The 9,753-nt window shown below is 66.3% G+C and overlaps 2 protein-coding genes across 4 annotated transcripts; both read right to left on the bottom strand.

The window, feature by feature from the left end:
• Positions 1–36: 36 nt before the first annotated feature.
• Positions 37–4,641, bottom strand: LOC128903907 (proteasome subunit beta type-5-like). The gene is given in 4 exon segments (XM_054187794.1): positions 37–279; positions 281–369; positions 2,515–2,821; positions 4,315–4,641. Coding segments are annotated over 4 exon segments (942 nt in total). The 3' UTR covers positions 37–60.
• Positions 4,642–5,248: 607 nt separating this feature from the next.
• Positions 5,249–9,201, bottom strand: RNF212B (ring finger protein 212B). 3 transcript variants are annotated; one of them, XM_054187792.1, is made up of 7 exons: positions 8,998–9,201; positions 8,138–8,190; positions 6,888–6,962; positions 6,688–6,803; positions 5,646–5,803; positions 5,393–5,567; positions 5,249–5,293 (listed from the first exon to the last, which is right to left on the bottom strand). In XM_054187792.1, the coding sequence occupies exons 1-6, from the start codon at positions 9,095–9,097 to the stop codon at positions 5,521–5,523; spliced, it is 549 nt and encodes a 182-aa protein (XP_054043767.1). In that variant the 5' UTR covers positions 9,098–9,201; the 3' UTR covers positions 5,249–5,293; positions 5,393–5,520. The 3 variants fall into 3 exon arrangements, with proteins under 3 accessions (XP_054043767.1, XP_054043768.1, XP_054043766.1); XM_054187793.1 differs by having other exon boundaries at positions 5,646–5,692; positions 5,775–5,803; positions 6,688–6,962; XM_054187791.1 differs by having other exon boundaries at positions 6,688–6,962.
• Positions 9,202–9,753: the final 552 nt, after the last annotated feature.

Below are 9,753 nucleotides of genomic sequence, written 5' to 3' on the forward strand. Positions count from 1 at the left end.
CGGCGCGCTTTAAAAAATGACCACTCGCAGCCGGAATTTTGCCCCAAACCCGCCGTTTTTTCACTCTTTTTCCTCCTCCTCCTCCTCCCCCCCCTCCTCGTAGCGCTCCTGCAGGTCGGCCACGTTGTCCATCGAGACCCGGCGCCAGCCCTCGGGCCCCACGTGGTAGACGGTGACCCGGCCCCCCGAGTAGGCGTCGCGACGGGCCGCCTGGTAGATGGCTCGGCGGGCCAACGCGCAGGCGGCCCGCGGGCTCAGCTCCGCCCGGTAGCCACGGTCCCAGCACCCCGTAGGCGTAGCTGGAACCCGAGCCCACCGCGAAGGCCCGGCCCGGCACCCGCGTCCCCTCGCTGTCCACGTAGTACAGGCCTGCGGGGGGCAAGGCGGGGGTGAGGGTGGTGGCCACCGGGGCCACCGGGCCACCAGGGGCGCGGCTGGGCCGGCCCGGTAGCCAGCGGGATCGTCAAACCAAGAAGTGACACCCACCCCTGGCCAGCAGCCCCCTGGGGGCTAATGACACCCACCAGTGGCCACCAACACCCTGGGGGCTAGTGACCCCCCGCCCTGTGGCCAATGACACCCTGGGGACTACTGACACCCACCGGTGGCCACCAACACCACAAGTCCCCACGGCCACCAACCCCAGACCCCCAACTCCCCCCTGTGGCCACCAACCCCTCAGGCCCCCGTGGCCACCAACCCCTGAAGACTCAAGACCTCCCACCATGGCCACCAACCCTTCAGGACCTCCCCCCGTGGCCACCAAGCCCTCAGGACCCAACAACTTGCCCTGTGGCCACCAACCCCTGAAACCCAAACACCTCCTGCGGTGGCCACCATCCCCTCAGGCCCCCGTGGCCGCCAACCTTTTAGGACCTCCCCCTGTGGCCTGGCCACCAGCCCCTCAGACCCCTGTGGCCACCAACCCTTTAGGACACCCCCTGTGGCCACCAAGCCCTCAGGCCCCCGTGGCCACCAACCCAAGACCCAAGACTCCCCCTGTGGCCACCACCCCCCAAAGACCCAAGCCCTCAGACCCCCGTGGCCACCAAGCCTTTAGGACCACCCCCCCACCGTGGCCACCAAGCCCTCAGGCCCCCGTGGCCACCAATCCAAGACCCAAGACTCCCCCATGGCCACCAACCCAAGACCCAAGACTCCCCCTGTGGCCACCACCCCCTGAAGACCCAAGCCCTCAGGCTCCCGTGGCCACCAACCCTTTAAGACCTCCCCCCGTGGCCACCAAGCCCTCAGCCCCCTGTGGCCACCAACCCTTTAGGACCACCCCCCCCTGTGGCCACCAGCCCTTTAGGACCTCCCCCCGTGGCCACCAACCCAAGACCCAAGCCCTCAGGCCCCCGTGGCCACCAACCTTTTAGGACCTCCCCCTGTGGCCACCACGCCCTCAGGGCCCTGTGGCCACCGACCCAAGACCCAAGACTCCCCCCGTGACCACCAACCCTTTAGGACCTCCCCCCGTGGCCACCAACCCCTGAAGACCCAAGCCCTCAGGCTCCCATGGCCACCAAGCCCTTAGGACCTTCCCCTGTGGCCACCAAGCCCTCAGGCCCCCGTGGCCACCAACCCCTTAGGACCTCCCCCTGTGGCCACCAAGCCCTCCGGCCCCTGTGGCCACCAACCCTTTAGGACCTCCCCCCGTGGCCACCAAGCCCTCAGGCCCCCGTGGCCACCAACCCAAGACCCGAGACTCCCCCCATGGCCACCAACCCTTAGGACTTTTCCCCGTGGCCACCAACCCTTTAGGACCTCCCCCCGTGGCCACCAACCCCTGAAGACCCAAGCCCTCAGACCCCCGTGGCCACCAACCCTTTAGGACCCCCCCTGTGGCCACCAAGCCCTCAGGCCCCCGTGGCCACCAACCCAAGACCCAAGACTCCCCCTGTGGCCACCACCCCCCGAAGACCCAAGCCCTCAGGCCCCCGTGGCCACCAACCCCTTAGGACCTCCCCCTGTGGCCACCAAGCCCTCAGGCCCCCGTGGCCACCAACCCTTTAGGACCTCCCCCCGTGGCCACCAAGCCCTCAGACCCCCATGGCCACCAACCCAAGACCCAAGACTCCCCCCGTGGCCACCAACCCTTTAGGACCTCCCCCGTGGCCACCAGCCCCTCAGGCCCCCATGGCCACCAACCCAAGACCCAAGACTCCTCTGTGGCCACCAACCCCTTAGGACCTTGCCCCGTGGCTACCAAGCCGTCAGGTCCCCGTGGCCACCAACCCAAGACCCAAGACTCCCCCTGTGGCCACCACCCCCCGAAGACCCAAGCCCTCAGGCTCCCGTGGCCACCAACCCTTTAGGACCTCCCCCTGTGGCCACCAAGCCCTCAGACCCCCATGGCCACCAACCCAAGACCCAAGACTCCCCCCGTGGCCACCAACCCTTTAGGACCTCCCCCCGTGGCCACCAAGCCCTCAGCCCCCTGTGGCCACCAACCCTTTAGGACCTCCCCCCGTGGCTACCAAGCCCTCAGGCCCCCGTGGCCCGCCCCCTCACCTGGCCCCCTCTTGTCCCAGCCGCAGATCATGGTGCCCATGCTCAGCCCCATGCCTTTGTACTGGTAGACCATGTTGGCCAGCAGCTTGGAGGCGGCGGCTACCGAGATGGGCTCCTTGTTGCGCAGCTGGTAGACGCGGCACTGGCGGGCCAGTAGCCGCTCCCAGAAGCTGCAGTCGGCGGCGCCCCCCGCCATGGTGCCCAGCAGGTAGGGGTTGATCTCGATCACCTTCTGCACCGTCTGCGAGGCAATGTAGGAGCCCGCCGTGGCCCGCGAGTCCACGGCCACCGCCACCCCGTGGGCAAACTGCGGGGGAGGGGGGGGGAGAGACGGGGGTCAGGGACGGGACGGGGGAGGGGGGGAGACACAAGGGGCTGGGGACCCACCACGGGGCAGCTACGTGGCCACGGGGACCCACCACGGGGTCACTAGTGGCCATGGGGTCACTACGTGGCCACGGGGATCCACCACGGGGCACCTACATGGCCATGGGGACCCACCACGGGGTCACTAGTGGCCATGGGGTCACTACGTGGCCATGGGGATCCACCACGGGGCACCTACGTGGCCACGGGGACCCACCACGGGGCACCTATGTGGCCACGGGGACCCACCACGGGGCACCTACGTGGCCACAGGGATCCACCACGGGGCCACTAGTGGCCACGGGGACCCACCACGGGGTCACTAGTGGCCCCGGGGACCCACCACGGGGCCACTAGTGGCCACGGGGACCCACCATGGGGCCACTAGTGCCCACGGGGTCACTACGTGGCCATGGGGATCCGCCACGGGGCACCTACGTGGCCACGGGGACCCACCATGGGGTCTCTACGTGGCCATGGGGACTCGCCACGGGGGCACCTACGTGGCCATGGGGACCAATCATGGGGTCACTACGTGGCCATGGGGGGGTCTCTATGTGGCCACGGGGACCCACCATGGGGTCACTAGTGGCCATGGGGGGGTCTCTACATGGCCATGGGGACCCACCATGGGATCACTAGTGGCCATGGGGGTCTCTACATGGCCATGGGGACCCGCCACGGGGCACCTACGTGGCCATGGGGACCCACCATGGGGTCACTAGTGGCCATAGGGACCCACCACGGGGCACCTACGTGGCCATGGGGTCACTACGTGGCCATGAGGTCCCACCACAGGGCACCTACGTGGCCATGGGGACCAACCACGGGGCCACAGGGTTTCTACGTGGCCGTGGGGTCTCTACGTGGCCACAGGGACCCACCACAGGGTCACTACGTGGCCATGGGGGGTCTCTACGTGGCCACGGGGACCCACCATGGGGTCACTAGTGGCCATGGGGGGTCTCTACGTGGCCATGGGGACCCACCACGGGGTCACTACGTGGCCACGGGGTCTCTACGTGGCCATAGGGACCCACCATGGGGTGACTACGTGGCCACAGAGTCATTACATGGCCATGGGGACCCACCACAGGGCTTCTCCGTGGCCACGGGGACCCACCACGGGGCTTCTCCGTGGCCACGGACTCTCTATGGGGCCATGGGATCCCACCACGGGGCTTCCGCGTGGCCGTGGGGTCCCCACCTTGGGGTCTCTATGGGGGCCTTGGGGTCTCTACGGGGCCATGGGGCACCTATAGGGCAGCTCAGCCCCACGGGGGGCCTGGGGGGGTCCCTACAAACCCCCCCCAGCAGCTTCCATAGGGGGTTTGGGGTCCCCAGAGACCAGTCCCAGCCCCACGGGAGGCTGCCCAGGGGCTCTGTGGGTCCCACCAGGGGGCTCCGGGCCCTCCCCCTTCTCCCCCGCCCCACCTTAAAGGCCAGCGTGGTGGTTCCGTGCAGCAGGTGGAGGCCGGGCCCGGGCAGGGCGGTGTCCGCGCCCCACGGCGGGGCTGCGAAGCCCTCGGGGGGGCCGGGGCGGAGGCGGGGGGCGGCGAGGAGAGGGAAGGCGGCGGCGGCGGAGGAGGAGGCGGCGGGGGGCTCGGAAGCCCGGAGGACGCTGGCCAGCGCCATGTCGGAGCGCCGGCTGCGCCGCAAAATGGCGGCGGCGGAAGCGGAAGTGGGGCGGGAAGAGACGAACGGCGCACGCGTCCTGCGCGCGTTGCCAGGCAACGGCGGCGCCATGTTGGGCGAGGGCATGACGCAGCGGTAGTCGGCGGCGCGCTGACGTCAGCCGCGGGGGGGCGGGCGCGGGAAATGGGGCGGGGTCTCGGCGGGGAAGATGGCGGCGGGCAGCGGCGGCGTGGCCCAGGGCAACGGCGCTGCGGGGGCGGGGGCGGGGTTAGGGGGGGAGAGGGGCGGGGCGGGGGGGCGGGGCCTGGGGTAGGAGGTGAATGGGAAGGTGGGGGCGGGGCTTGGGGCAGGGAGAACCCGAGGGTACGGCTGGCGAGGGGGGCGTGGCTTGGGGTGGGGGCGTGGCTTTGGGAATAAAGGGGCGGGGCTAACCAAAAGGAGGCAGGGGTTGGGATGGGGGAAGACCCGGGTGGGGGGGGGAAGGGGGCGTGGCTTGGGAATGAAAGAAAGAGGCGGGGCTTTGGGCCAAGGGGGCGGGGCTTCGGGGATCTGGGCGGGGCTAACCAAAAGGAGGCGGGGTTTGGGGGCAGAGGCTGCTCCCAGTGTGGGAAAAGGGGCGTGGCGTGGTGCTGCCAATGGGCGGGGCTTGTGAGGAAGGGGCGTGGCCTCTGAGGTGGGGGCGGGGCTTGCGGATTGGGGGCAAACGCCGGGGTTTTGGGGGTGGCTCACCCGCGCCGGAGGCCGGGGGGGTCAGGAAGCCCCTGTAGGCTCTGCCCACCTGCAAGGCATGCTGGGTAACGCCCCACCCATCCTCCCTCGAGGGCGGGGCAGGCCCCGCCCAACATGGCGGCCGGGGGGGGAGGGGGCGTGGCCTCACCTGCCAGGCCGGGGGGGTGCGGCGGGAGCGGGGGGGAGGCTCCGAGCGGCTGCGGGAGCATTTTGGGGTGAAACCTCGCCCTTTCGGGGCGGGTTAATTAACCCCCCCGCTAATGAACGCCTGCCCCCTTACCTCACCACCTGCCCGCTCAGCTGCCGGCGGGGCTGGGGGGTGACTGGAAGGGAAGGAGCCATTTTAGGGGGGGGCTAAAGGCGGGGGGGAGACACCCCTAAATATTTTGGGGGGGTCCTACCTGTCTGCGCCGGGGAGGTGACACCGACGGGGCGGGGGGTGCTGCTCCTGCGCGGGGCAAGAGCGGGGTGATGCCGATGGTCCCCCGAAACGCCACGGCAAAGGGGGGAGCGGGGGGGGTGCGTCTCACCTGCTGCCCCCGCGCCAGCCTGGGGAGAGCTGTGGGGGGAGAGAAAGAGGGGGCTCAGCACGGGGAGGGGCTGGGGGGGGTGGAAGGGGGAAGTGGGGGAATGGGGGGGTCACCTGAGCACGGCGCAGCTCCCCGTTCTCCTGGCGCAGCGCCTCCAGCTCCCTGAAGGCGGGGGCGGCGGGGGTAGATGGAGGGCGGACACCCCCAAGATTGTGGCTAAGGTCGGGGGGGGGGGGCAGACCCTCCCAAGATGGCGGCCATAGAGGCCTCCTCCTGCCCAGATGGCGGCCCCTCCCAAGATGGCGGCCACAGAGTACCCCTCCCTCCCAAGATGGCTGCCATGGGAGTAGACCCCCCCAAGATGGCGGCCATAGAAGACTCCCTCCCCAAGATGGCGGCCATAGCGGAACCCACCCAAGATGGCGACCATGGGAGCAGACCCTCTCAAGATGGCGGCCACAGAGGACCCACCCCCAAGATGGCGGCCCTAGACGAACCCACCCAAGATGGCGACCACGGGAGTAGACCCTCCCAAGATGGCGGCCACAGAGGACACACCCCCCCAAGATGGCGGCCACAGAGGACCCTCCCTCCCAAGATGGCGGCCATAGAGGAACCCACCCAAGATGGCGGCCATAGAGGACCCTCCCTCCCAAGATGGCGGCCATAGGGGACACCCCCAAGATGGCGGCCATAGAGGAACCCACCCAAGATGGCGGCCATAGAGGAACCCACCCAAGATGGCGGCCATGGGAGTAGACCCTCCCAAGATGGCGGCCATAGAGGACACCCCCAAGATGGCGGCCATAGAGGAACCCACCCAAGATGGCGGCTATGGGAGTAGACCCTCCCAAGATGGCGGCCATAGAGGAACCCACCCAAGATGGCGGCCCTAGAGGCCCCCTCCCCTCACCGGTGCCGTGCCTCCAGCAGGTGGCGGGTCTCCTCCAGCGCCGCCTGGGCGCTGCGGGCGGCCTCTCTGTGCCGGGCCAGCAGCAGCTCCGCCTGCGCCCGCTGGAAGCGCCAGGCCTGGAGGGGGGGCAAGGAGAGCGGGGAGCCGTGGGGACTGGGCGCCCTCCTCCCTCTTCCTCCCTCTCCCGTCCTCCCTCTCACCTGGGAGAGCTGCGCCAGGCGCCGCAGCGCGATGTCGGCCGGGCTCTTGAAGAAGAGCTTCTCCTGCGGGCGCATCTGCCGGGAGGGAAGGGGATGGGGAGGGGAGAAAGGGGGGTTCGACGCGGCGGGGGTGAGGGGGAAGGGCTCAAAATGGCGGCGGGGCTGAGGGAGAAGAAGGGTTTAACGTGGTGGGGATGAGAAGGGCTCGAAATGGCGGCGGGGATGAGGAAAAAGGGCTCGGAATGCTGACAAGGTTGAAGGAAAAAGGCGTAATATGGCGGGGCTGAGGGAAAAGGGCTCAGAATGGCGGCGGGGATGAGGGAAAAGTGTTTAATAGGGCAGGGATGAAGGAGAAGGGCTCAAAATGGGGGCAAGGCTGAGGAGGAGGGCTCAAAATGGCAACAAGGATGAAGGAGAAGGGTTTAACATGGCGGGGATGAGGAGAAGGGCTCGAAATGGCAGTGGGGCTGAGGGAAAAGGGCTCAGAATGGCGACACGGATGAAGGAGAAGGGCTCAAAATGGTGGCGGGGATGAGGGAAAAGGGCTCAAAATGGCGGCGGGGATGAGGGAAAAGGGCTCAAAATGGCGGCAGGGATGAGGGAAAAGGGTTTAACATGGTGGGGACGAGGAGAAGGGCTCGAAATGGCAGTGGGGCTGAGGGAGAAGGGCTCAAAATGGCGGCGGGGATGAAGGAAAAGGGCTCAAAATGGTGGCGGGGATGAGGGAAAAGGGCTCAAAATGGTGGTGGGGATGAGGGAAAAGGGTTTAATAGGGCAGGGTTGAAGGAGAAGGGCTCAAAATGGCAACAGGGATGAAGAAGAAGGGTTTAACATGGCGGGGCTGAGGGAGAAGGGCTCAAAATGGCGTCGGGGATGAAGGAAAAGGGCTCAAAATGGTGGCGGGGATGAGGCAAAAGGGCTCAAAATGGCGGCGGGGATGAGGGAAAAGGGCTCAAAATGGTGGTGGGGCTGAGGGAAAAGGGTTTAACATGGCGGGGATGAGGAGAAGGGCTCGAAATGGCAGCGGGGCTGAGGGAGAAGGGCTCAAAATGGCGGCGGGGATGAGGGAAAAGGGCTCAAAATGGTGGTGGGGCTGAGGGAGGAGGGCTCAAAATGGCGGCAGGGATGAGGGAGAAGGGTTTAATAGGGCAGGGATGAAGGAGAAGGGCCCAAAATGGCGGCGGGGCTGAGGGAGAAGAAGGTTGAACATGGCGGGGGAGAAGAAGGGCTGTCTCGCGGCGGGCACGCACCTTGTCGGAGATGGGGAGGTAGCGGCACTCGGCGGCGCAGACAGGGCAGGGACCTGTGGGATAAGGAATAAAAAACCCACCCTCCAAATCGGTGGTTTTGAAAAAAAATAAAAAAAAAAAGAGGGGGGTGCGTGGGGAGGGGGGGCGTCCCGCTTTTCCACAGCTTTACGGATATAAGGTGGTGGGGTTCCCTCTTTTCCACAATTTCTTGGAGATAAGGTGAGGGGGAACCCTCTTTCCCACAATTATATGGATTTAAGGTGAGGGGAGGTCCCTCTTTTCCACTGTTTTTATGGATACAAAGGGAGGGGGATCTTTTTTCCACCGTTTTATGGATTGAAGGTGAGGGGGAATCTCTATTTTCTGCTGTTTTATGGATACAAAGTGAGGGGGATCCCCGTTTTCCACAGCTTTATGCCTATAAGGTGAGGAGGATCCCTCCTATCCACCATTTAATGAATTTAAAAGGAGGGGGACCCCTCTTTTCCACAGTTTTACGGATTTAGGGCGAGGGGGTTCCCTCTTTTCCACAGTTTTATGGCTATAAAGTAAGGGGCGTCCCTCTTTTCCACAGTTTTATGAATTTAAGTTGAGAGGGGTCCCCCTTTTCCACAGTTTTATGAATTTAAGTTGAGAGGGGTCCCCCTTTTCCACAGCTTTATAGATTTAAGGCGAGGGGGGTCCCCCTTTCGCACAGTTTTACGGATTTAAGGCGAGGGGGGTCCCCCTTTCGCACAGTTTTACGGATTTAAGGCGAGGGGGGTCCCCCTTTCCCACAGTTTTAGGGATTTAAGGCGAGGGGGGTCCCCCTTTCCCACAGTTTTAGGGATTTAAGGCGGGGGACACACGCACGTCCCTACCTGCGCCCCCGCAGGCCGCGCAGAGGACGTGGCCGCAGCTGGTGACGGCGAAGCCGGCCCCCTCTTGGCGGAAGCAGCGGTTGCAGTGGAACCAGTCCATGCTGGGGCTGAAGGGAAGGGAAAGGCGGGGAGGGGAATCCCCCCCCCACACGGAGCCCGTCCCCGGCCGCCCCTCTCCCCTTCGCGCCTGTGAGGAGACGGAGGGCTGGGGGCCGGGGGGGAGGAAACGACCGTTAAAAAGGGCGGGAAACCTGAGGGGAAACGACCGTTAAAAAGGGCGGGAAACCTGAGGGGAAGGAGGGACCTTGGGGGGGGGGGGGGGGAAGGAAGGCGTGCGCCCTGAAAAGGGCGGGAAGAAGGAGTGGGCGGGGCCACCTCTGAATGACAGGGTGGAGAAGGAGGTGATTGGCTGAGGGGGCGGGGGAGTGGGCGTGGCCACCGCTGAAAGAGGGGCGGGGCTAACTCCAGAAGGGGCGTGGCCATGGCTGAAGGGGGCGTGGTCAGGGCCGAAAGGGGGCGGAGCCAGCCTTAAAGAGCCCCTTCTCCCCCCCCCGGGGACGCCATTAACGAGCTCTCCGTCATTTAAATCTTTATTAGCAGCAGACAGGGGACACGGCGGGGGGACAGCAGACTGGGGGGGGGGTCCCCCGCAGACTGGGGACCCCCCAGACCCCCCCAGTATCCCACAATGCCCCTGGAGGACCCCCCCCAAAGTCCTCCGATATCCCAGAATGGCCCTGGAGGACCCCCCCCGCA

This window comes from Rissa tridactyla, unplaced genomic scaffold (genome assembly GCF_028500815.1).
Source record: "Rissa tridactyla isolate bRisTri1 unplaced genomic scaffold, bRisTri1.patW.cur.20221130 scaffold_739, whole genome shotgun sequence".
Classification (NCBI taxonomy): domain Eukaryota; kingdom Metazoa; phylum Chordata; class Aves; order Charadriiformes; family Laridae; genus Rissa; species Rissa tridactyla.

What these genes read in the sequence shown, in the direction of transcription:
- RNF212B (XM_054187791.1), bottom strand. Translation starts at nt 9,097, where the DNA reads ATGGACTGGTTCCACTGCAACCGCTGCTTCCGCCAAGAGGGGGCCGGC. An exon ending in ACCTCCCCATCTCCGACAAG is followed by an intron (nt 6,963 to 8,137) that starts GTGCGTGCCCGC and finishes CCCTCCCGGCAG; the next exon opens with ATGCGCCCGCAGGAGAAGCT. An exon ending in CTGCTGGAGGCACGGCACCG is followed by an intron (nt 5,804 to 6,687) that starts GTGAGGGGAGGG and finishes CTCCCCCCACAG; the next exon opens with CTCTCCCCAGGCTGGCGCGG.